Source organism: Aquarana catesbeiana, linkage group LG01, assembly GCF_042186555.1.
Source record: "Aquarana catesbeiana isolate 2022-GZ linkage group LG01, ASM4218655v1, whole genome shotgun sequence".
NCBI classification, from domain to species: Eukaryota; Metazoa; Chordata; class Amphibia; order Anura; family Ranidae; genus Aquarana; species Aquarana catesbeiana.
In genome coordinates, this window is record NC_133324.1 from 287,385,543 (window position 1) to 287,412,707 (window position 27,165).

The following is a 27,165-nucleotide window of genomic DNA, read 5'->3' on the forward strand; positions in this document are numbered from 1 at the left end:
GTGAATACTGGAGGTCCTATGAGTTCTGGAATCCTGGAAGACCCAGCAAGGATCTTGAGAGTATTGGAGGTTCTAGAAGTTCTGGAATCCCGAAAGACCCAGCAAGGGTCTTGTGAGCACTGGAGGTTTTAGAAGTATTGGGAATCCTGACAGACCTGGCAGGGATCCTGTGAGTACTGGAGGTACTAGGAGTTCTGGAATCCTTGAAGACCCAGCAAGGATCTGGTGAGTATTGGAGGTTCTAGAAGTTCTGGAAATTCCGGAAGACCTGCCAGGGATCCTATGAGTACTGGAGATCCTAGGAGTTCTGGAATCTTGGAAGACCCAGCAGGGATGTTTTGAGTACTAGAGGTCCTAGGAGTTCTGGAATCCTGGAAGACCCAGCAAGGATCTTTTGAGTACTGGAGGTCCTAGGAGTTCTGGAATCCTGGAAGACCCAGCAAGGATCATGAGAGTACTGGAGGTTGTAGAAGTTCTGGAAGTCCTGGAAGACCTGGCAAGGATCCTGTGAGTACAGGATGTCCTGAGAGTTCTGGAAATAATGGAATAACTGTGAGGGATCCCGTGAGTACTGGAAGGCCTGGGTGTCCTAGAAATTCTGGAAGACCTGGCGGGGATCCTTTGGGGCTGTGGGACACCTCATGGAGTGGATCAAGACCTTTTATTTAAACTGGGAAACATATTTATTCATCATTGATCTAATCTAAAAATGATGAACATCTTACCAAAGAAACTCAATATTTATGTAAACATTATGCCAAGTAAATGACTGGTGTGGCTATAAATACCTCAAAAACTGAGATTCTTCCATACCAAAAAAAAAAACACCATTTACATATATATTACAGATGTGAAAATTGTTTATTTAGTGATATTGAGAAGAACCTGTCTGTTTGTAAACATTGAGATACAACTGTGCTCTGGTAACATGAGTTCCAAGTGATTGTTGTTGATCACATTTCTTTGCTCATGAGCCTTCATTTATTAAACACATACACACATAAGTCTCCTGTATTGTTAGTCAAAGAATATCTCTATAGTAAAATTACTGCTCCTGGTCATCTACTGCATTAAATCAAGGTGTGATAGGTATACACACATAAATTTAGCACTAGGGGCTTAGAAAGCTATTTCTGTTACCATGGGAAGTTTATCCATGTCTCAAAGTACATGTTTGCATAGCAGGACCTCAGATAAAACAATCATTATTTTGCTACATAAAACTGCTGTTTCAAGACAGCTATAAATGTCACTAAGCTGTCAATTCAAAATGAGTCAGAGTTGCCATAGATTATCATTTATGTAACCTTGTCTTATTACGGCCATGTCACACAAGTGTTCCTGTTCTTGGGGATAACTTGTCAGCGACAGTATTTCTTAGAAACCATCTTTTTTTTTTAAGTCCTGTGGTGTTGTGAAACACACTCGAAAACTTTACACCCAGTGCGAAAAAAAAGTGTGCACACAAAAAAGTGCACAGGTTGTATACATGGTCCTCCTCTGAAGAGAAAGGACCCTAGCCCTGATCCCCCCTGGGCACAAGGCTCCTGACAGGGACTGGGGTACTAACTGGTCTACCTGCCTGAAACCAGGGAGACCCCGTTCTTTGGGAGGTTTGCCGGAACAGACCAACCCCAAGTACTGGGTGGGGCTCACCCGAAGGGAGACCCCATGAGAGAGCACGAACCAGACCAGAAGGTCACGTCCACCCCTTCCCAAGACTTTCAGGGCAGGACCGAGGACCTGCACCCTAACTAATTGGTATGTGAGAAAGTGCAGCTGTATAAGTCACAAAAAAAAATGGAGAAGGGAAGTGGGTAAGTGTATAGTACCACAGTGCAATAACATGGCAGGCCCTTCGGCGAGGAGTAAAAAATTCCTCTGGTCCTAGCCAAAAGGCCCAGCACTAGAGGCAGGTGTGAAAAAAGTGTGATATAGTGCAGTGGCCTTGGTGCCAGAAAACTCAAAGTGAGTGTCCCTACCGTGAGAATCATGGCACCCCTGGACTGCCACCCCAGGGGCACATACACCACTGGCTTCTTTCACAGCCCAGTCATCCACCAGATCATCCCTACCAGGAAGGCATCAGAACTTGTACACCAGGCCATAATCAACCCGGGAGCAAAAAGGCCCTCCCACCGCCCCCAATGTTCCCACCTAATTACATCAGGGAAATACTAACTGACTCCCCCAATTGGCAAATGGAGTTAGGGTTCTTTCGCCAACTACTGATAAGAACAGGTACTACACTTGATCTTAGCCAAAAGGCCAAGATTATGTACTGTTCCTTCATTGGTGGCTTTATTCCCTCTCTGGCAAGGTTTCCCTTTACCACTGTTCCCTTAGTAGAGAGCGTGATTCAACAGCATTCTTGGACAAAGAGGGGGCGACACCAACTAGGTAAAGTGATTGGTGCTGTGACACCAGCTTTAGGCTAGGTTTACACTTGCAGTTAGGGAAGGGTGGTAAACACATGGTTGTGATGTGGTTTTAAGTGTTTGTGAGGTGTAGGGCAGCAGTCCACTCAAGTGAATCAGCTGCCTTATGTGTGATGCACATTTACGCATTAAAAAGGGCAAAAAAAAAATGTGGGAACACGTGTTTCAGCTACGCTTGGTTGTGAATGGAATGTGCTTGAGAGGAGAGTTCTTAGACAGCAAGGATGACCTGGGAGGAGAGGTGAGGGTTAAAAAAAATTAAAAAAAACACTTATATTATTAAAGTCGCACAGGAATAGCTTCTTATCTAATGCTGATGTGACTTCTGTGAGTTATTATAGAAGTTTACAGGGCTGAAATCGCACTGGAGTCACCAAAGTGTGCAGGAACCTTTTCCAAAATCCATTTATTAGGACTGGCATCATTGAAAATAATGTGATTTCCCTTGTCATGCGATTCAGAAGTCGCACACTTCCCACAGGTATGTTACATTGTTTATGCGTTTTTGCCACAGTTTCCATTTATTTCAATAGAGAGGCGTGCTTTTGCTTTTTTTTGACTGAGCAAACATGCATCGAAAATGCAAGAAACAGGATTTTTAAAAACGCAACCGAAACACAACTGACCAGTGTGAAGAATTCCATAGGATTTAAAGAGATGCATTTTTCTTCCCCTTTTTTTAACTGAAAAACTGAACAAAAACTGATCAGTGTGAAAACAGATATAGATTTGTTTTACGGTTAAAATAAGCCAACATGATAAATAATAGGAGCACAAAAAAAATAAATGTTCTCCATGTCCAAACTCACCCAAAGGGTCCATGGCGCTGCTGGCACGCGTTCTTCACCTGATCATCAAAATTTGTTCTGAAGTGCAGGGAGGCCTCAGGTGTGTAACACTGCAATGTAAAACAATACATACTCTATTCACTTCACAAGTCCCTGTAATCCAAGGAAAGTACATCCCAAACAAAAGAAGAGGCATCTATCTAAATGGCTGCTTGGTGTTTTCGACAATGGAACAGGTACGTATATCTCCCAGCTGTCGCTCATTTAAAGGAGACGTCCCTTTTTTTGTAACCAAATCCTTTGGTTCTCTACAAATGTCACCTTCTTAGCTCTGGTGTAGATATCTGTATATATGTATTATTGACCTGCCAACCTCATTCACAGCACTAAACATCTCATCCATGCTTCTGATGATTGCATTGGTCACTTTTACACATAAAGAGGGGTAGTGATGAAAAAATTTCCATTGGGATTAGTGTAGAAGGCATTTTTTGGGGTTTTGGGTGGAGTGGAAAGGGAGTAGGACACCTGTCAGTTTTTATTGTGGTTTGTGCCCTTGTTAGGGAGATTCACCCTCTCTATTTGTCCTGGTGATGGTTATCACCAAATGTTAAAGAAAATCTCAAATTTTGAGCGGTCACCAGAACAGGAAGAGAGGGTAAATCTTCTATGTGGACAATAATATTGATTACAACCACTTTGGAGGGATTTCCTTTCAATTATTATTGTAGCTATGGGACAGGAAGTGAAGAGAACCCCCTTTCCCCCAGCGGGACACAGATAGAAAATAAAGGGTTAAAATCCTTCCTTTTACTGTTTACAAAATGGGAAAAGGGTTGCTTTCAGTTCTGCTTTATGTGATCATTGTTTGGCCTTTATTTGCCATGATTGGTGTGATGGGGGGCCATTGGCTAAATATTCAGTGCTGTTCATGTGTTCCATAGCAGAAGGTTGGGAGGTATATGAGAACATCACAAGTATACATAAGATACAAACACTCCACACCCTGCCCAGTGGACATGTATATTGTATATGATGGTGTATGGGCCAAGTGACAGCAGAAATATAACAACTCCACCCAGTATATTCGTATCATTATACACATTCTTTGGAAAGAAGACTATACTACAGCAATATTTGATACTCCACAGGTTTCTCTATTATGAGGGCCACATTGTATACTTTACAAATATTAATGGGCCATATAAAAGTCACTTCTATAAATGAACAAATCAAATTGAAATGAATGAATACGTATTACATGGGGTTTTTGTTTGTACATAGCATGGTTTAGAGAACAACAGAAAAGCTTCAGTATATCAAAGCAAAACAATATCCAAAAAAACTTGAGTTCCCATCATAAATCCCTTACAATAGAGTTCCACCTGACATCAGGGTCCCCATTAGAGTGTCCCCTTACATCAGAGTCCCCATCAAAGCACCCCTTACATTAGAGCCCCACCTTACAGTCCCCATCAGACATCAGAGTCCTCATCAGAATCCTCCTTACATCAGGATCCCTATCAGAGCCCCCCTCTTTAGATCAGGGACCTCATCAGAGCCCCCTCTTACATCAGGGTCCCTATCAGAGTCCTCCTTACATCAAGGGCCCTATCAGAACATCCTCTTATATCAGGGTTCCCATCAGAGCCCCCCTTACATCAGGGTCCCTATCAGAATCCCCTCCTACATGAGGGTTCCTATCAGAGTCCACCTTACATCAGGGTCCCTATCAGAATCCCCTCCTACATGAGGGTTCCTATCAGAGTCCACCTTACATCAGGGTCCCTATCAGAATCCCCTCCTACATGAGGGTTCCTATCAGAGTCCACCTTACATCAGGGTCCCTATCAGAATCCCCTCCTACATGAGGGTTCCTATCAGAGTCCACCTTACATCAGGCTCCCTATCAGAACCCCCCCCCCCCCTTTGCATCAGGGTTCCGATCAGAGCCCCACATACATCAGGATACCTATCAGAGCCCCCCTTTACACCAGGGTCCCCATCAGAATCCCCTCTTACATCAGGGTCCCTATCAAAGTCCTTTTTACATCAGGGTCCCTATCAGAACCCCCTCTTGCATGAGGGTCCCTATCACAGTCCTCCTTACATCAGGGTCCCTATCAGAGTCCTTCTTACATCAGGGTCCCTATCAGAGTCTTCCTTACATCAGGGTCCCTATCAGAGTCTTCCTTACATCAGGGTCCTCATCAGAGTCCTCCTTACATCAGGGTCCCTATCAGAGTCCTCCTTACATCAGGGTCCCTATCAGAGTCTTCCTTACATCAGGGTCCCTATCAGAGTCTTCCTTACATCAGGGTCCCCATCAGAGTTCTCCTTACATCAGGGTCCCTATCAGAGTCCTCCTTACATCAGGGTCCCTATCAGAGTCTTCCTTACATCAGGGTCCCTATCAGAGTCTTCCTTACATCAGGGTCCCTATCAGAGTCTTCCTTACATCAGGGTCCCTATCAGAGTCTTCCTTACATCAGGGTCCCTATCAGAGTCCTCCTTACATCAGGGTCCCTATCAGAGTCTTCCTTACATCAGGATCCCTATCAGAGTCCTCCTTACATCAGGGTCCCTATCAGAGTCTTCCTTACATCAGGGTCCCTATCAGAGTCCTCCTTACATCAGGGTCCCTATCAGAGTCTTCCTTACATCAGGGTCCCTATCAGAGTCCGCCTTACATCAGGGTCCCTATCAGAGTCTTCCTTACATCAGGGTCCCTATCAGAGTCCTCCTTACATCAGGGTCCCTATCAGAGTCCTCCTTACATCAGGGTCCCTATCAGAGTCCTCCTTACATCAGGGTCCCTATCAGAGTCTTCCTTGCATCAGGGTCCCTATCAGAGTCCTCCTTAAATCAGGGTCCCTATCAGAGTCCTCCTTACATCAGGGTCCCTATCAGAGTCCTCCTTACATCAGGGTCCCTATCAGAGTCTTCCTTACATCGGGGTTTCCATCAAGAGTCCTCCTTACATCAGGGTCCCTATCAGAGTCCTCCTTACATCAGGGTCCCTATCAGAGTCCTCCTTACATCAGGGTCCCTATCAGAGTCCCCTATTATATAAATCTTGCAGCGGGACATAAAATGAGAACCCTGGGAGGTAACAATGGACCACACTCCTACAATATTAGACTATGGAGCCATCACTGGGTGGGAAGAACAATTGCAGGGAGCGATGAGAAGAATCCATAGAGACTTGCCTTGGGTATGTTGGAGATGAGCCTGTCTCTGGGGACGGGTGATCCCGGTTGGCTCAGCATGGTTCAGCTCTCCGGTCTCCCTGGAGTACAGATCGATGCCGCCGGCAGTACAAACAAGCGGTGCTGGCTATGCCAGGGCGCTGCACGGTAACCAAGGCAACGGCTAGCAAGCCATGGGCGTGGTTTCTGTGTCTTCGGAGGACCAAGAGGGGGAGAGTCAAACTAGGTTTCGGGGCGGGGCTAACATGTGCAGACGATGTAGACAGCTCCTCTCCATAATGGAAATGGTCCAAATAACATTTATTATTGGTTATAGGGCTAGATACCAGACTTATCCAAAAGACTGGGAATTCAGGGGCATATGAGGCTCGGGACTATTCCAACTACCTCCGTCTTTAGCAGCTCCCGACGTCTAACGCAAGTTACGTATTTGCTATTACTTCCAGCTGCTACGTTAGCGTAGAGTGTGATTCCCGGCTACGTTGCGTGCGCAGTAGAGTAAGGTTGCCTGGCAACCGGGGTACGCTATCTGTGGCACTAGGCGAGGACAAGCAGCTGTTCGGTGAGCATGTCTACCTCTGTGATCATTCCTAGCACACTTCATACTTCTCCAGCATTAGTCATGGGTTAGATCCCCTGTCACAGGTTTACTGCTGTCCCTGGAATAGGTGTCCATTGGAGGTTACTCCTCACCACCTGTAACAGTTCTTACAGACTTTGGATTCCCCTCACTTTCTGGGCCAGTTCACACCATAGAAACACAGTCTGCATGGGTTCCAGATGCTTTTCTGCATGCGCAATTTGACGTGTTTTTGATGCGGTCCATTGCATTTTTTGCCCCCTCTTTTTTCTTAAGTGCTAGTTCACACCAGACGCAGTTCCGTGCACTTTTTTTCTGCACAAAATGCATGCACAGTGTTTTCCATGTATTCCAGTTCACACCATGCAGTTAGTTTCCGGTCAGTTTCTGTGTTCCGGTGTGTTCCAGTGCATTTTTTGATGTGTTTTACAGCGTTCCAGTACAGTCCAGTAAAGGAAAAATGCATCATGTTCTACTTTTTTTTTTTCTGGAACTGGAACGCCCTGGAACTGCAAGCACTGGTGTGAAATATGCTTGTGAAAATCATATAACCTACTTTCTATGCGTTTTTGACGCAGAAAAAAAACGCACTGGACTGCATGTTGTGTGAACTGGCCCTAATTGTATAAGGGTCAGGTGTTTTTCAGCACTGGAGGAACTGCAGTCACTGCTGGGGCACATAGAAAATAATTGTTTTCTATGTGTCCCATTCTCACTAGAACGCAGGCCGGAGGTACGGGGCAGTGAGCTGACACAGGTTATCTAGCCAAAATTAAAAAAATAAAAGTTTTGCCTTTAGTTCTAGTTTAAATTCAGGTCCACTTTAAGGTCTTCATGTTTACGTTTAACTGAAGTGTTGCTTTAACTACACCCTAGAACCAGCCAAATGTTAAAGGGGAACTTTTCAAATAACAAATTGATTAAAAAAATGATGTTCCTTAACCACTTCAGCCCCAGAAAGTTTTACCCCCTGACCAGGCCATTTTTTGCGATACGGCACTGCGTCACTTTAACTGACAATTTCGCGGTCGTGCGACGCTGTACCCAAACAAAATTGACGTCCTTTTTTCCCCACAAATAGAGCTTTCTTTTGGGGGTATTTGATCACTTCTGCGGTTTTTATTTTTTGCGCTATAAACAAAAAAAGAGCAACAGTTTTGAAAAAAACACAATATTTTTTACTTTTTGCTATAATAAATATTCCCAAATTTAAAAAAAAATTCTTCATCAGTTTAGGCCGATATGTATTCTTGTACATTTTTTTGGTAAAAAAAATCGCAATAAGCGTATATTGATTGTTTTGCGCAAAAGTTATAGCGCCTAAAAAATAGAGGATAGATTTATGGCATTTTTATTATTTTTTTATTTTTATTAGTAATGGCAGCGATCTGTGATCTTTATCAGGACTGCAACATTGCAGGGAACAGATCGGACCCTTTTTACACTTTTTTGGGACCATTGACATTTATACAGCAATCAGAGCTAAAAATAGCCACTGATTACTGTACAAATGTTACTGGCAGGGAAGGGGTTAACACTAGGGGGCGATCAAGGGGTTAAATGCGTTCCCTCTGTGTGTTCTAACTGTAGGGAGGACGGGACTGCCTAGGGGAGGAGACCGATCGGTGTTCCTGTATACTAGGAACACACAATCTGTCTCCTCTCCCCTGCCAGAACGGGGATTTGTGTGTTTACACACATAGATCATTGTTCTGGCTCTGTTCTGGCCGCGATGTCCTCCGGGCACCCGCGCGCACGCTACGGCAATTCTCGCAGGGGAGCCATTCTACCACCGTCAAACGATGGCGGGGGTGGTCGGCAAGTGGTTAATATAGAACATACATTCTACATTAATTATTATGCTACAAAACTAGTGTGTGCTGTTAATTGCCTCCAGCATTGTTCCCGTTTCTTCTACCCGGAGGCTGCCATTTTGTTGAAGCCCAGAACAGTCGCTTTCTTATTGAAAACTCTCTTAAAAACTATATGTAACTTTCTGTAATTAAAAGATGTCCCCTCTTACATCAGGGCCGCCATTTTGTTGAAATCCAGAACAACCACTTCCTTATTGAAAACTCCCCCACATCTCAAAAACTATATGCCACTTTCTATAATTAAAATATGCACATTTCCAGCCTTTACTGTATGTCTTGGCTCAGCTAGAGAGGAAGACTGACAGAAGCTTTAGTGCTGAAGTTCACAGGATGCAGCTGGTGAGGGTGAAAGAAGTAAATATCAGGGAGATAAGATAAGACACCATCTCTATTTAGGCTTGGTTCACACTGCTGGGACTTGGGATCTGACTTGTGAGACCCCAAGTTGCTTGACATGTGAAATCCCATTTTAGTCAATGATGGCTGTCCTAATTAGCACTACTACTGAAGTCGCTCTAACTTTAGAAAAGGTTCCTGTACTACTTCTTTCCGACTTGTGCCCTTAGAGTTTAAGGCTGGGTTCACATTAGTGCGTATTGTATGTGGATTTTCTCCGGGACAGCTACAGAGAGGATTGCACAGGGGTCCTGTGCTTCTTTGGCTCCATTTCAGGTCTGAATTCAGGCCTGATTCATCCCTGAAATGGAGAACAGGGACACAGTGGACCCCTGCTGTGAGCCACATCAGGATTAGGTGTGAACCCAGCTTAATGTAAGTGGCCTCCAAGTAGGATTCTCATCTTAATTGATGTGATTTGGATCCGACATTACAGGAAGATTTCACAGGCATTCCCTGAAGTCGCCTGGCAAAGTAATGCTGTAAGTCGCACTACTTTCAGGCCGCTGCAGTGTGAACCGAGCCTCAAAGTGGAACTTTAGTCAGAAAATTAAGTCCTGCTAGATCACTTCAGGCTGGCCCCTTTTGCAGGTATAGCTTAATAAAACATTAAAAATAAGCATCTATACTGCTTTAAATCCAGTAATACACTGTTCTACCCTTCTCTGCACATGCTCAGTTGCCTTCCAATTTTAGGCACTGCTGAATTTGTAGAGGCCAATCTGCTGACAGCTTAAAATGGAATTAAACCCCCCTATCCTTTACAACCAAGGAAGCTGCTTCTGTTTGATCTGCAACTGCCATGGTGTTGCACATGTGATGAGTTATGACACCAGCAATTTGATGGTTTGACAGTTTGGTTGCGGACACAAGCAAATGTCATAGTTTGCATTTCCAACATTCCAGAAGTGTAACTGTTTTTTTTTAAATCGATGGGTTTAGTTCTGCTTTATGATTTATTGCTATTCAGGGTTCTGGGCTTCAGCAAAATGGCTGCCTCCAGCAAGAAAAAACAGGAACAATGCTGGAGGCAATTTACAGCACACACTAATGTTGGTAGTATAAATATTAATGTGGGGGATGTATGTTCCTTGCTAAAGAACATTATTTTTTTCTTTTATTATTTATTTATTATTATTATTTTTAATTTAAGTCTTTTGTGTCTCCCAAGCAGCAGAGCTTGTCCTGTAATGTCTCATGTTTTTCTTTTCTCTTTCCCTAATCTGTGTTCCCTCTTGGCACAGCCTATGTCATTCCTCTTGCCTTTTCCCCCTTCCCCAAATTTTGAGGCTGTCAGCAGATTGGCCTCTAGTGACTCACTGATGATTGGTACAGTGCCAAGAAGACAACTGAGCATGTGCAGAACAGGATGAAATAGTGTATTACTGGATTTCAAAACAGTATAGATACATATTTTTAATGTTTTATATAGCTATACCTGTTAAAGGGGGCAGCCTGAAGTGATCTAGCAGGACTTAATTTTTCTGACTAAAGTTCCACTTTAACCACTTGCCGACCGGCTCACGCCGATATACGTCAGCAGGACACATACAGGCAGATTAACGTACCTGTACGTTGCCCTTTAAGAAGCAGTTTGCGGGCGCGCCGCCGGCGGCACGCTCGCACGCCCGCCGTGACCTCCGTGAGTGTGATCGTGGGTCCGGCGGACTCGATGTCCGCGGGGATACCCGCGATCGTCTCACGGAGAGGAAGCGCGGGAAATGCTGATGTAAACAAGCATTTTCCCGTTCTGCCTAGTGACACTGACACTGATCACCGCTCCCTGTAATCAGGATCTGTGATCAGTGTCGTGTCACACATAGCCCCTCCCCCCCACAGTTAGAATCACTCCCTAGGACACACTTAACCCCTACAGCGCCACCTAGTGGTTACCCCCTTCACTGCCAGTCACATTTACACAGTAATCAATGCATTTTGAATTGCACTGATCGCTGTATAAATGTGAATGGTCCTAAAATCGCGCCAAAAGTGTCAGATGTGTCCGCCATAATGTCGCAGTCACGATAAAAATCACTGATCGGCGCCATGACTAGTAAAAAAAAAAAATATTAATAAAAATGCCATAAAACTATCCCCTATTTTGTAGAAGCTATAATGTTTGCGCAAACCAATCAATAAACGCTTATTGCGATTTTTTTTTTTTTACCAAAAATATGTAGAAGAATACGTATCTGCCTAAATTGAGGAAAAAAAACGTTTTTTATATATTTTTTGGGGATATTTATTATAGCAAAAAGTAAAAAATAATGCATTTTTTTCAAAATTGTCGCTATTTTTTTGTTTATATCGCATAAAATAAAAACCATAGAGGTGATCAAATACCACCAAAAGAAAGCTCTATTTGTGGCGAAAAAAGGACGTCAATTTTGTTTGGGAGCCATGTCGCACGACCGCGCAATTGTCAGTTAAAGCGACGCAGTGCCGAATCGCAAAAAGTGCTCTGGTCTTTGGGCAGCCAAATGGTCCGGGGCTTAAGTGGTTAAACACCTTACTCAATTTTGATATCTGATACTTCACTTCTGTGCTACTGAATCTGTCTAGCTAAGTCTATCATACTCTAAACCAGAAACATATCAATTGATATGCATACCTTCCAAGTTTTTGAGATGGGAATGAGGAACACCTATCAGAAAAAGTATGCAGGCATAGGACACACCCCCTGCCACGCCCCCTTAAAGGAGAATTGTACCAAAAAAAGACTGGTTAAACCCACAAATCCTTTTTTTACCATTACTATTCCTTTATATTGGCTTTTGGAAATTACAAATGCAGAAATTTAGAAATCAGATGAAAGGTTTAGCACTGGAAAACACTTTTTGATAGATAAAAAGTGCATTTTATATACAACTCTATAGATCAGACCAAAATGAGGGACAAATGAGTAGGAATAAGGGACAGAGGGACATTGTTCCAAATCAGGGACAGTCCCTCGAAAACAGGGACAGTTGGGAACTATGGATATGTATGACACAGTAACTGACTTTCTATTGTTGTTCTTCCCTTAGGACAAAGAAAAGTTCATAGGAATCCTGCATATCTGCGGCATAAGAATGGCTGAAGCTAGGATATCAGCTTACCTACCACCCCACATTGATCCCACAAAAGCCCCCATTGCCTTTGGTGAGAGGGCTTTACCAAAATTAAATGAGGAACTGAAGAGCCCTGACCTAACTACTCGGCAGAGATCTCTCATGGCACTTTGTGACCTTGTGCATGATTCAGAGTATGTCTACCAGGTCGTACATTTGGGTAAGTCCTATCCTCACACTGTCAGGCTTTTCTGTTTAGAACAAAGAGAAAGCTACATGTGATCATTTATTATAAGAAAACATCCATATATTAGTTTACTGTCCAAAACTGGATGCCCGAATCTGTGAGTCACTTCGCTTTACCTATTGCTTATCTTATAACACCAGTCTGGATGTTTTCAGTTTCTATTAGAAAAATATCTTTCCATTCCACAAGGTGTCTCGAACCGGCAATATAGGGACAGACAGGATATAATAATACCTTCATGCATCATTTTCATTCATTTAATGCTTCGTTTTTATGACTTACATTCTGGTTTTTACTAACAGTACTTACAGTGTCTTGAAAAAGTATTCACACCCCTTGAAATTTTCCACATTTTGTCATGTTACAACCAAAAATGTAAATGTATTTTATTGGGATTTTATTTGATAGACCAACACAAAGTGGGACATAATTGTGAAGTGGAAGGAAAATGATAAATGGTTTTTAAAATATTTTACAAACAAATATGTGAAAAGTGTGGGGTGCATTTGTATTCAGCCCCCCTGAGTCAATACTTTGTAGAACCACCTTTCTCTGCAATTAAAGCTGCTTTTTTTATTTTGGGTATGTCTCTACCAGCTTTGCACATCTAGGGAGTGAAATGTTTGCCCATTCTTCTTTGCAAAATAGCTCAAGCTCTGTCAGACTGGATGGAGAACATCTGTGGACAGCAATTTTAAAGTCTTGCCACAGGTTCTCAACTGGATTTAGGTCTGGACTTTGACTGGGCCATTCTAACACATGAATATGTTTTTTTGATCTAAACTCTTCCATTGTAGCTCTGGCTGTATGTTTAGGGTTGTTGTCCTGCTGGAATGTGAACCTCCACCCCAGTCTCAAGTCTTTTGCAGCCTCTAACAGGTTTGCTTCTAAGATTGCCCTGAATTTGTCTCTGTCCATCTTCCCATCAACTCTGACCAGGTTCCCTGTCCCGGCTGAAGAAAAGCATCCCCACAACATGATGCTGCCACCACCATATTTCACGGTGAGAATGGTGTGTTCAGGGTGATGTGCAGTGTTTGTTTTCCGCCACACATAGGGGTTAATTTACTAAAGGCAAATCCACTCTGCACTACAAGTGCACTGCAAGTGCACTTGAAAGTGCACTGGGAAGTGCAGTCGCTGTAGATCTGAGGAGATCTAAAATCAGGGGAAGCTCTGCTGATTTGATCATCCAATCATGTACAAGCAAAAATGCTGGTTTTTATTTTCCTTGCATGTCCCCCTCGGATTTACAGTGACTGCACTTCCAAGTGCACTTGCAGTGTACTTGTAGTCCAAAGTGGATTTGCCTTTAGTAAATAAACCCCATAGTGTTTTGCTTTTAGGCCTAAAAGTAAAATTTTGGTCTCATCTGACCAGAGCACCTTCTCCACGTTTGCTGTGTCCTCCACATGGCTTCTCACAAACTGCAAACAAGACTTCTTATGACTTTCTTTCAACAATGGCTTTCTTCTTACCACTCTTCCATAAAGGCCAGATTTGTGGAGTGCACAACTAATAGTTGCATTGTGGACAGATTCTCCCACCTGAGCTGTGGATCTCTGCAGCTCCTCCAGAGTTACCATGGGCCCCTTGGCTGCTTCTCTTATTAATGCTTTCCTTGCCCGGCCTGTCAGTTTAGGTGGATGTCCATGTCTTGGTAGGTTTGCAGTTGTGCTATACGCTTTCCAGTTTCAGATGATGGATTGAACAGTGCTCTGTGAGATGTTCAAAGCTTGGGATATTTTTTTATAACCTAACCCTGCTTTAAACTTCTCCATAACTTTATCCCTGACCTGTCTGATGTGTTCCTTGGCCTTCATGATGCTGTTTGTTTGCTAACAAACCTCTGAGGGCTTCACAGAACAGCTGTATTTATACTGAGATTAAATTACACACAGGTGGACTCTATTTACTAATTAGGTGACTTCTGAAGGCAAGTGGTTCCACTAGATTTTAGTTAGAGGCAGTGGCGTCGCTAGGGGGTGGCTTTTGGGGCTATAGCCTCGAATCTGGGGCCCAAAGCCCCGAGTCTCTGCAGGGGTCCCCAAGGGGAGGGGAGGTTCTCTGGGGACCCTGATGTATATGGGGGTCTCTCTGAGGACCCTGATGCAAGGGGGATGCTCTCTGGGGACCCTGATTTTAAGGGGGAGGCTCTCTGGGGACCCTGATTTAAGGGGGAGGCTCCCTGGGGAGCCTAATGTACGGGGGGGCTCTCTGGGAACCCTGATGTAAGAGGGGGGCTCTCTGGGGACCCTGATGCAAGGGGGGCTCTCTGGGGACCCTGATGTAAGTGGGGGCTCTCTGGTGATATATACACACACACACGTATATTACTGTATATACATGTGTATGCCCACCCAAGCGTATGACATTTTCTTTACTACGCTGCTATGGGCTCTAGCCCAAGATCTTTTGTAGACCTAGCAACGCCCCTGGTTAGAGGTATTAGTAGAAATGCACGCCACACTTTACACATATTTATTTATTAAAAAATTTGAAAAACATTTATCATTTTCCTTCCACTTCACAATTATGTGCCACTTTGTGTTGGTCTATCACATAAAACCCCAATAAAAAACATTTATGTTTTTGGTTGTAACATGACAAAATGTTGAAAATTTCAAGGGGTATGAATACTTGCTCAAGGCACTGTGTCATAAAGCTTAAGGTAGAATTCTGGTCAAAAACTAACTACTCTGAGAAATGCTCTGTGGAAGATAAAACCTGTATACTTACCTATTTTCAGGCTGCTCCAGACCCATCACATAATCAGCTCCAGCATCAGATCACATATACCAAGCGATCTGGTTGCAGTGTGTATTAAAAAGTAGTGCATGCAAAAATGAATGGGCTGAAATTGCACAGAACCAAATGTGAAGCGCACAGGAATGCACAGCTTGTTCCTGTGCGATTCATGTGCGGGCATGGTGTGAACCGGCCTTAAGTCTAAATATTCTTAAAGATGTGCTTCGCTGTGTCAGTGAGCAGTTGCTGCTGGGTAGAAGAGGGATCGAGGACAAAGGCGGGGCTATGGGAATCTATGGGTGAGGTCATGGTTCCCGCAGTTCTCAGCCCTTGTCGCGTGTCCACCTGAGCTGGAGATCCAGCATCATGTGACCGGATTGGAGCAGATTAAAAGTAGGTAAATAAGCCAAGGTTCTCGCATTGCGACTCAACAACATAATTGGTACCCTTATTCATTCCCTGCCGACAGGTCAGTGACAATGTCAGGCGTGTAGTCCTTCTGCAACATTTAGCTCGCAAAAGACAAATTCCCCTAATCCTATTGTCCCTCGATATTAAAAAGGCCTTTGATACTGTGTCCTGCCTTCATTACACCTTACGGAAATGGGGATTTGGCCCCCATTTACTTCGATAGGTTATGGTCCTTTATGATAATCCCCAAGCTCACATCAGATATTCTGGTTTCCGATCGGACAGGTTTCCAATTGCCCGGGAACTAGGCAGGGTTGTCCCCTCTCCCCATTAATTTTTGCCCTTGTCCTAGAACCGCTGGCTCTAGCAATTCGGTTGAATCCGAATATTAAAAGTATTGAAGTTGCCTCCTATCACTACAAATTATGCCTATTTGCCGACGATGCCCTGATGTTCGTCACCTCACCCCGTATTACATTACCTAACCTAATACTTACTTTAGATCGCTTTGCCGCTATATCAGGTTATGAAGTCAACCAATCGAAGTCCATAGAGCTCAGCCGAGGTCTCCCATTTGCAGGAAACATTCTCCTTTAGGTGGGCGACGTCACATCTCCCCTACCTCGGTGTCAAATTCACTGGCGAACCAGCCCTTTTATATCGCATTAATTATCTCCCTATGCTGGCCCATCTGTCAGCCCTTATGGCAGCTTGGCAACCCCTTTACTTTTCTTGGCTGGGTTGTATAACTGCAGTGAAAATATCCCTGTTACCTAAGATACTCTATCTCTTTCAGGTCTTGCCCATAGCAGTGCCCTCCTATTTTTTTCGTATAATCCAGAGCCGTATACATAAATACATATGGGGACCCATTAAACCCAGAGTATCTTCCTCTATACTCATGCGCCACAGATTACACGGTGGACTGGGTGTCCCTTGTTTTTCCAAATACTACCAGGCGGCCCAACTGGCCCAGATTGCCCTTTATCACGCTACTGTGGAGGTCCCACTGTGGGTGAGCCTCGAAGCAATAGACCTTGACCCTCTTTTGGTAGATAATTTGCTGTGGTTACAATGCCCAGAACGTAAGTCCTTACATAACCTGGTGACAACACACTCCCTGCAGCTATGGGATAGGCTCAAGGGTCCCTTTAAACTGCACTCCCCACGCTACCCCCTATTATCCTTCCTAGGCCACCTGCTGTTCTTGCAGGCTCACATAGACCCAGATGCTTTTACAATTTGGAAGCGTTTCGGTTTAACTAGGCTAATCAATCTGGTCACTTCCTCTTCGCTGAAAACCTTTTCGAGCCTGCAGGAGCAATTCTAAATCCCAAACAGGGAAATCTTCCGTTACCTACAAATATCCCACTTGTTTGCTTCTTACCTGCGCGCCTCTGAATCACCGACTACTATGACACTGTACGAAGGTATCTGCAACTCTGTTCCCCATGCTCCAGGTATCATTTCTAAATTGTACACCCACCTCACGACTACATCCTCCCCAGATAATAAAAAATCATCTATATGAAAAAATATACATGATACAGGCCCCGATGTGTCTATGCGTTTCGTATAGAACTTCTTCAGCACAAATTCGGGTTTCAGTAAATACACAAAAGGGTTTCACTTGTAAAGAGGCTTTCACAAGTTAAAAAACGGTAGTATATTTATTCAAATATAGCCGTCAAGGTCTTAGCAATAGAGGTAGATGACCATCAACTGTTTCCATTCACAACCATCTCGGGGTTCAGTTCCAACGAGGAAGGGCCAATAAATAGCCAATGATAAATAGTAGTACTGCAGCACCCATGGGGGGCACCAATGAGCCCATAAACCGTGTCTGCTCAATGGTCCATGTGGAACAATGCAAATGCACTGGGGGAGCTTGAGGTAGAATTGGATGTAAATCCCCAGGAGGATACAGAGATGTTCCATCCTCCCACCTCCCTTCCTATACTACCCGTTGGACCAATGATCTGAACGTCTCTCTAGAACAGGAAGATTGGGATAACATTTGGGCTACGACTAATTCCTCATCCCCAAACATACTCGCTGTTAAGACCAACTACAAAGTGCTTTTGCGCTGGTATCTGGTCCCGGCAAGAATTGCTAAATACCTTCTGACCTACCCTCCCACGTGCTTTCGAGGTTGCGGAGAGCAGGGTACTTATGTACATATCTGGTGGACGTGCCCGATCGTGCAGCGATTTTGGGCTGAAATTTTTAGAATATTGTCCACTCTACTAAAGAGGCCGGCCACCCCCGACCCAGCTTTTGCCTTGCTGAACCACTGTCCACCCGATCTTACAAAGTCCCAATCGAAACTATCAATATACATCATTACAGCTTCTAAACCAACAATCGCGAGGGCCTGGGAATCCCCATCGCTCTGCTCGCTAGAGACTAAAAATAGAGTCACCCAAGCTATGATCCATAGTAAGATAGAAGCGACTATCCTAGATAAGATCCCACGACACCTGAAAATATGGCAACCGTGGGTGGATCATTTCCTCCCTCCACAATTCCAACCCCAAGCTCCTGGAACCTTAAAGTGGCAAGCCCAATCTTCCACTTTAGTTAGTCCCTTGCCCCGTAGCAGAACAGACGCCTCTCCCCCCCTCCCTCTTTCTGTTTCCTTTACACTCTTCTTTCTCTTTCTCTATTTTCTCTCTTTTTAGATTTTCCTCCCAGATGTCTCTCATCTCTCTCCTTTGATGTTACCTTAGGCTATGTGGACAGGACCTCCCGCTGTACTCCTCTGAGGCCCCACGGGAGGCCCCCACAATCATTACTCTCCTTTGTAAATATTTGTACCATAACTGCCTGTGCCATGTATGTCAGATGGGAGTTTATTCTCCCCTATGCTTCCTTTATCAATGTTGTAATGTTATCATCTGATTAACATGTACGAAGACACCGGCTCATTGTTCTACGTAGTCATTGTCTCTCATGCCATGTTTGTTATTATCTATCTACCTAAAATAAATAAAATATTGAACAAGAAAAAAATAGGTAATTAAACAAATCTTTTTTTATACAGGTTTGGTAGGATGTGGTGTGAGGAAACATTTTTAGGAATAGTAGGACTTAGGCAGGCCATACATGACTCTTTTTTTTTAGTTTAACCAGCAAGTTGAACGAAAAAAATGAACTAATTCCCCCATCCATACACTCCCACTGAGCTATTGTATTCTGCTGGCGGGGAGCTTTCCAGAATGCATTGATTAGTGTTGCCAGCTATAGCTGGTGGCACTGATTGTTAGGGAAAAATCCAGCAGGCTGGTTGTACACAAGTCGTTCGATAGATCGACTTGTGTACAACCAGCTAGTGCATACCTAGATCAAAATTCAGCCGGTCCCTGCAGAACCGGACAAATTTCGACCCATGTATAGCCGGCTTTAGGCTTTTTTTTCCACTTTAAAAGTGTATTATATGCAACTAATATAATTACATACTTTAAATACTTTATATCTGGCTCTTGCAATACTTGGTCAGCAGTACACATACTGGAAAAGGAAAAAGCAGCATTCTGAGCCAATCAGGTGAGCTGCTTTTACATCTGCTGACAAGAAACATGCTGACAGGGGGAGAGAGCACAGAGGTGACCATCAGTCTGTTTTTGCTCCTTCGTTGTCCGGTTCAAGGCTAGGGACAGGGAGGAGACCTAGCTCAACAGCAGCAAAGAAAAGTCATGTCTTTGAGCTGGCTGGGTTGTCTATCATGGTTGTGTAGATCTCAGTATGGAGACATTTTTTTTTTTATTAGCTGGAGGGACTTTTCCTATGTATACATTACAGATATGCATTTAGATGTTTGTCTGGAGATCAGCTTTAAAGTACCAATAGCCACCTTTAGCCCTCAGACTGCCTCTGGCCACTGGATAAAATGTAGAATTGTTCCTTTCATAGATGGTAAACAGTAATACTTCAGATATGTATAGGTTAGAGGTTATAGGATTGGGTTACCCAGGGCTTCACTTGCTCACAGACCCTATAAAAGTCTCATGTGTAATGACCTGTTAGTAGATCTGCCACTGCACAGAACAGTAATTACTAAAAGCTGACAAGATGTGTGACTGGCATAGAAAATGTACAGGGCAGATAGGATAGCAGGATATAGTATAATTGTTGTATCTATCAGATTTGACAAATTTGCCATTGTTTAAAATTGATACTTTACCGAATGCAATAACAAATGTACAGTAAAACCTTGGACTGCGAACATAATTCGTTCCAGAAACATACTTGTAATCCAAAGCACTTGTATATCAAAGCGAATTTCCCCATAAGAAATAATGGAAACTCAAATGATTTGTTCCACAACCATTTATTCATAAGTTCTTCAGTTTTTAGTCCATATAAAAAGATTATAGCAACGTGACCAGGTTGTGTTATAGGGCGTACACACGGTCGGACTTTGTTCGGACATTCCGACAACAAAATCCTAGGATTTTTTCCGACGGATGTTGGCTCAAACTTGTCTTGCATACACACGGTCACACAAAGTTATCGGAAAATCCGATCGTTCTGAACATGGTGACGTAAAACACGTACATCGGGACTATAAACGGGGCAGTGGCCAATAGCTTTCATCTCTTTATTTATTCTGAGCATGCGTGGCACTTTGTCCGTCGGATTTGTGTACACACGATCGGAATTTCCGACAACGGATTTTGTTGTCGGAAAATTTTATCTCCTGCTCTCCAACTTTGTGTGTCGGAAAATCCGATGGAAAATGTCCGATGGAGCCCACACACAGTCGGAATTTCTGACAACACGCTCCGATCGGACATTTTCCATCGGAAAATCCGACCGTGTGTACAGGGCATAACTGTAAAATGTCCATCCACAAATGGCAGCCTCCACAAGGGGATTAGAAACAAAATCCAGCAGGAGCTCCAGAGTATAAAAGAGAAGAGAGGTGCCTGAAACCTGCCTAAAAGTGAACAACGGACACAATAAGATATATGAGTCCATCTGTCTCCACATTTAAGGTTCATAGTATGGAGGGGTGATAACCAGGCCGACATAGTACATTCAGTGAAAGAGCACTACTAAATAACAATGGCGCTGGAGGGGACACACTGTGTTAAAGCTTACAACATATGAAATGCCATGGTAGGATAATTGTTTTAATACTGTACGATATTCTTGATATTTGTCTTGAAGATTTTATTGTTGTATATCCTTTATTTTTTGCTCAATTAAAGATTATGTTTAATGGAAATAAAAGAGAAGAGAGGTGCCTCTAAGTGTAGCAATATGTTGCACCTTCATTAAATGTAACCATATTGCTACACTTAGAGGCGCCTCTCTTCTCTGTTATACTCAGTTGTGACATGACACTACTTGTATATCAAGACATCGCTTGTATATCAAGTCAAAATGTATTAAAAAATGTTGCTTGTCTTGCAAAACGCTATCAAACCAAGTTACTCTCAAACCAAGGATTTACTGTATATATTTTCTTGGTTTAGAAAACTTTTAGTTAGTTTTTTTAATTTTCAGACACTGACAGTTCTGTCACCTAGTTAGTTTTAGGATTTTACCAGCATGGATGTTCTACCTCTGAATGAACCTTGGTGAACTGTAGAAAAGCAGACCTAACCCAGTCCAGTTCATGCCACAGGTCCTGTTCCTACCTGAAGATTGTAGCATGTATGTTGCATGTTTAGGTTCAAAAATGTTATCTCCTACATAGGGACATCTTCAAGCCAAAAGATTTTTCATCCTACAGTCTGTTGCACAGAGAATAATGGCAGTCTGGCAGACACATTTACCATCTTGAAGATGGGTACTGCCATTATTCCTTTTGGCTAGACCCTGTTAAGAACTACGCCCATGTGCCAGGCTGTAGGATTAAACTTCAGAGCCAAGGTACTGATCTTAGCCCATGTGCCAGGCAGTAAGAATAAATGTCAGAGCCAGGGCACACACAGTGCCAGCTCAATGGAGACCAGGCAGCTAAAGTAAACTTTTTGTTTGACCTTAGGCTATTATTTGCCTCTTTAGTGATGTAGAGGCAAGATGGGGCTGGCTAGATTTGTATTTTTATGGTGTATGTGTCCTGCATATTTAAAATCTTGAGTTTTCTTAATGCATTATATGCTTGTATCTTTTTACAATCACAGGCTATCTATCCCACCTACAGGTTCTTACATTTTTTTTCTGGCAGGAGGGGCCTACTGAGATGCCTACATCCCTGCGGGTAAAAATCTAGTGCTGGCCTACCCACACCTGCGCAATAACTTCTTATAGATTTGTAAAAGAATGAGCAATGACTTATTCAAGTCTATAGGACAGTGGTCATCAACCCTGTCCTCAGGGCCCACTAACAGGCCAGGTTTTATGTATTACCTTGGGGAGATGCAGACTAGAATACTGCAATCACTGAGCAGCAAATGATATCACATGTGATGTATTTCAGTTGTCTTGCAAACCTGGCCTGTTAGTGGGCCCTGAGGACAGGGTTGATGACCATTGCTGTAGGACATAAGTGTGGAGGCATAGGAAACCTAGCACTCGATTTTTAAAGGCTGGGATATAGACAGTATATTAGGGTGCCCTCTTTGGAGCATCAGAAGAAGGGATGGCTGAGCTTAGTTTATTTAAATCCTGGGAGGAAGGCTTGGTTTTCTTTAGGTAAATACTGTACTTGTCCTTCAATGAACTTCCTTATTGTTCCATTGTAATTCAAGTGGTATGGCTGGATTCCACAACAGGTGCTCCATGTGAAATTTGACTCCCAGATAGCTAGAGGTGCCTTCCACATCATACCAGTGAAATAACACCCTATCTGGCTTCTAATACACTTTAAAGATCTTGAGTATTTAAAGCGGAAGTTCGCCCATAACAACTTAAAGCGGAGCGCCGCCGAAAATTTTTTTTTTAAAAGTCAGCAGCTACAAATACTGCAGCTGCTGACTTTTAAAACACGGACACTTACCTGTCCAGGGCGCCCGCGATGTCGGCACCCAAGGCCGAACCGTCTCTCCGTGTTTGGATGCTGCCGCCTCCATCTTCGGTAAGGGAATCAGGAAGTGAAGCCGTGCGGCTTCACTTCCCGGTTCCCTACTGCGCATGCGCGACTTCCGCAGCGCAATACGGATGGTCCCTGCTGCCTCTGGGACCCGTGTGTTTCCCAGCAGGCAGCGGGGAGGGAGCAGGAAGTGGCATAAATAACCGCAGATTCTGCGGCTATCTATGCCGGAAGTGAGTACAGATACCTGTAATATACAGGTATCTGTACTCCCCTCCCCCCTGAAAGGTGCCAACTGTGTCACCGGAGGGGGGGAGGAATCTGATGAGTGGAAGTTCCACTTTTGGGTGGAACTCCACTTTAATAACAAATAATGTTCTTTAGAAAGGAACATACATTCCATGTTAATAATTATGCTACCAAAATTAGTGTGTGCAGTAAATTGCCTTCAGCATGGTTCCTGTTTCCTCTTGCTGGTGGCTACCATTTTGTTGAAGCCCAGAGCCCCTGAGCAACAGTAAATCTTTAGGCTTTTAGGAGATTGGCCTCTACATTTTCAGCACAGTGCCATGAAATGGAGAGCAAATGAACATGTGCAGAGCAGGTTGAGACAGTGTATTACTGGATTTTAATCAGTATAGGCACTTATTTTTAATGTTTTACATAGCTATACCTGCAAAAGGGGCCAGCCTGAAGTAATCTAGCAGGACTTAATTTTCTGACTAAAGTTTTACTTAAATGCAAAAAAAAAAAAAATGTGCTGAAAATATTGTTTAAACTGGAATAAAGCTCCACAATAAAAAAGATCATATACATTGGTTTTATAATCCTACTGATTTTGTTGATATAGATCTGCCCTACCAATGGCTTTGGCCTGTTAAATAAAAGAATAAATCTAGCCTAATGGTAAAGAAGGATATTAATTAAAAATGAGGGACAGTTGAACTCATACCATATACCAACTGAGACTTTCCTTGAACGAGACTGTAATTATTACTGTTGTGATAAAGGTCTAGTTCTTTTATAACTTTTGGTTGTTACATGCAAAGATCCATCATCAATACTATATAGGATTCTTTATATGTTCATTGCGGAATAAACACCCTTTTTTGGATTTGTGATAAATGAGATGATATGTAAATAACTTTCATGGTAAAGTTTAGGTAGTATAGTATATTTTCGTGTGCATATGAAGTATAGTGTATTTCCAGTGAGGATGTGTTTTGAGTTTTTATGGCAGCTTTTTTCTGAAAATAATGTTTGATATGACTTTCACATTTTACAAGGTTGTTTCATATTTTAGTTATTGTTTTCAAGCCCACTCCAGCCAAAACATTTTTTTTGTACAGAGGTGGGAAAGTGCAGAACTCATATTGCTGTCTGCCCCAACTGTGGGTCATACTTAGCTAAAGTTTTTGTTCCGTTTTTCCTAGTGGGGCTTTGACAGGACAATGTCCAGATCAGCCCATGCTTTCATTATCCTGGCCAGGGTTTCTAGTTTGTCCACTGGCCACAGAAAACATATAATCTCTCCAGCAGATTTTTTGGGGGTTTAATAGTCTCCTATGTATTTTTTTTTACGGAATGTGTATTCTTAAACAGGTTTCATGAACAGCCTGAAAACCTTGCTGTATGATGAAGACTCCACCGTAAGACAAAAGACAACAGAAGTTTTCCACATCATGGCTGGTCATAATATTGGAAGGTTAGTGACCTTTGTGTGATACTGTATGTTGGTAAAATGGAAATAAGTCGGCATATCTCCTTAGTGTTGTTTGTACATATAAAAGATTAGCAGGGCACCTGGTTGTCATCTTGGACAGCTATGGTCAGATCTACAAACTTTCAAGTGGTAGCATGGAACAAAAAAGTTGCATTGGCAGATGAGATAGTGATGGGGAAAAGACCTGTTGGTGAAGAGGAGAATTTGAGGATGGAGCAGGGAATGGCAGTTGATACTGAAGTGGTGTGGAGAACATGACCCAAAGGTGTCGTTGATATGACAGTAATGCTCGGTTCACATATATGCGAAATTGATGCGTTTTAAACTGCATCCGATTCGCATGACATGTGAACTGAACCGGCTTTCTACGGAGCCGGTGTTCTGCCGAGAAAGTTCCGCTCGGCGGATAAGGACCCCCCTCTAATGCGCAGGCGCTGCGCCTGCGCAGTAGGATCCAGCGGAAATAGCCGAAGGTGAATAGCTGAAAATCAGCTGTACACGGCGCCTGTAAGAGGGCCCCTCGCGGGCTCGCTTCGCTCGCCACGCTTCGCTCGCCACGCTTCGGGGACGGCCTGCTTTTGAGCGTTTTTGGAGTTTTTTTGTGATGCTTGCCACGTTTTTGAGCAGCGTTTTTGCAGCGTTTTTACAGCATTTTTGCGGTGTTTTTGCTGCGTTTTGCATTTTTTTTTTACAGTTTTTTTTAGACTGTATAAAGTTTAAAAAAAAAAAAACGCCAAAAATGCAAAATGCATCAAAAACGCTGCAAAAACGCTGTAAAAATACTGCAAAAACGCTGCACTTGCATTTTTGATGCTGGTCCATTGAATTCTATTACATGCAAAACACTGCATTTTGCATGAAAAAAAGTCCCTGACCCTTTCCAAAAATGCAGAGGTACAAAAAGGCATTGATGTGAACATGTTCCATAGGAACCCATGTTAAAAAATTCCCATGCATTTCTGCAAAATGCATCAAAAAACACGCTAGTGTGAATAGAGCCTTACCACAGATTCTCAATTGGATTTAGGTCTGGACTGTGACTGGGCCATTCTAAAACATAAATATGCTTTGATCTAAACCATTCCATTGTAGCTCTGGCTGTATGTTTAGGGTTGTTGCCCTGCTTGAAGGTGAACCTCTGCCCCAGTCTCAAGTCTTTTGCAGACTCTAACAGGTTTTCCTCTAAGATTGCCCTGTATTTGGCTCCATCCATCTTCCCATCAACTCTGTTTTGATTCCTTGCCCCCGCTGAAGAAAAGCATCCCCACAACATGATGCTGCCACCACCATGTTTCACGATGGGGATGGTGTGTTCACGGTGATGTGCAGTGTTAGTTTTCCGCCACACATAGCGCTTTGCTTTTAGGCCAAAAAGTTCAATTTTGGTCTCATCTGACCAGAGCACCTTCTTCACATGTTTGCTGTGTTCCCCACATGGCTTGTCGCAAACTGCAAACGGGACTTCTTATGGCTTTCTTTCAACAATGGCTTTCTTCTTGCCACTCTTCCATAAAGGCCAGATTTGTGCATGATTAATAGTTGTCCTGTCGACAGATTCTCCCACCTGAGTTGTGGATCTCTTCAGCTCCTCCAGAGTTACCACGGGCCTCTTGGCTGCTTCTCTTATTAATGCTCTCCTTGCCCGGCCTGTCAGTTTAGGTGGACGGCCATGTCTTGGTAGGTTTGCAGTTGTGCCATACTCTTTCCATTTTCGGATGATGGATTGAACAGTGCTCCTTGAGATGTTCAAAGCTTGGGATATTTTTTTATAACCTAACCCTGCTTTAACCCCTTCCCGCCGACCGTACGCACATCTGCGTACTCGGCTTTCGGGGGTTATACCAGGATGATGCCCGCAGCTGCAGGCATCATCCCGGTACCGTTGTTTAGAGCGGGCGATCGGCTATCCGAGTATAACAACCGATGCGGCTAAAAGCCGCTCGGCTGTTATACCGGAGGAGCGGGAGGGGACAGCCCCCCCTCCCACCGCCTCACGCCGCTCTTACCGGGCCTCCCGTGCGATCAGGAAGCCCGGTGTCCAATCGGCCGCCTTCGGCGGCTGGGGGCGGGCTGGATCGAAGCTGTGGGCGGCTTCGTTCCAGCCTTCTGAATGTAAACGCGGAAGCGACGTCATGACGTCACTTCCCGTTTACTCGGCTGCCAATGGCGCCAAATTTAAAAAAATACACAGTATTCAGAATCGCCGTTTTCGGCGATCTGAATACTGTGAAGTGCAAAGGAGGGATCGGGGGTCTTTTAGACCCCCGATCCCTCCATAAAGAGTACCTGTCACCACATATTACTGTCACAAGGGATGTTTACATTCCTTGTGACAGCAATAAAATTAAAAAAAAAAAAAATGTTTTTTTTAAACGCAATTTACAAGTATAAAAAAAATCTGATAAATAAAAAAAAAATTTTTTTTAAGCGCTCCCGTCCCCGCAAGCTTGTGCAGCGAAGAAAACGCATACGGAATTCGCGCAAGCATATGTAAACGGTGTTCAAATCACACATGTGAGATATCGCCGCGATGATCAGAGCGAGAGCAATAATTCTAGCCCTAGACCTCCTCTGTAACTCTAACCTGGTAACCGTAAAAAAAATTTTAAGCGTCGCCTATGGAAATTCATAGGTACCGTAGTTTGTCGCCATTCCACGAGTGCGTGCAATTATAAAGGGTGACATGTTTGGTATCTATTTATTCAGCGTAACATCATCT

The 27,165-nt window shown here is 43.4% G+C and overlaps 2 protein-coding genes and 1 pseudogene across 2 annotated transcripts in view; 1 reads left to right on the forward strand and 2 right to left on the reverse strand.

The window, feature by feature from the left end:
• RAB36 (RAB36, member RAS oncogene family) overlaps nt 1–6,655 on the reverse strand; it is a 48,985-nt gene extending 42,330 nt beyond the window's left edge. The window contains exons 1-2 of the mRNA XM_073629245.1: nt 6,436–6,655; nt 3,248–3,336 (exon numbers count right to left, since the gene is read on the reverse strand). Of these exons, the coding sequence (XP_073485346.1) occupies nt 3,248–3,336; nt 6,436–6,495 (149 nt within the window). The 5' untranslated portion in view covers nt 6,496–6,655. The remainder of the gene's footprint in view (nt 1–3,247; nt 3,337–6,435) is intronic.
• LOC141124447 (U2 spliceosomal RNA) lies at nt 2,146–2,280 on the reverse strand (annotated as a pseudogene).
• Nucleotides 6,656–6,842: 187 nt separating the features above from the next.
• RSPH14 (radial spoke head 14 homolog) overlaps nt 6,843–27,165 on the forward strand; it is a 343,818-nt gene continuing 323,495 nt past the window's right edge. The window contains exons 1-3 of the mRNA XM_073629244.1: nt 6,843–6,997; nt 12,312–12,555; nt 24,326–24,428. Of these exons, the coding sequence (XP_073485345.1) occupies nt 12,357–12,555; nt 24,326–24,428 (302 nt within the window). The 5' untranslated portion in view covers nt 6,843–6,997; nt 12,312–12,356. The remainder of the gene's footprint in view (nt 6,998–12,311; nt 12,556–24,325; nt 24,429–27,165) is intronic.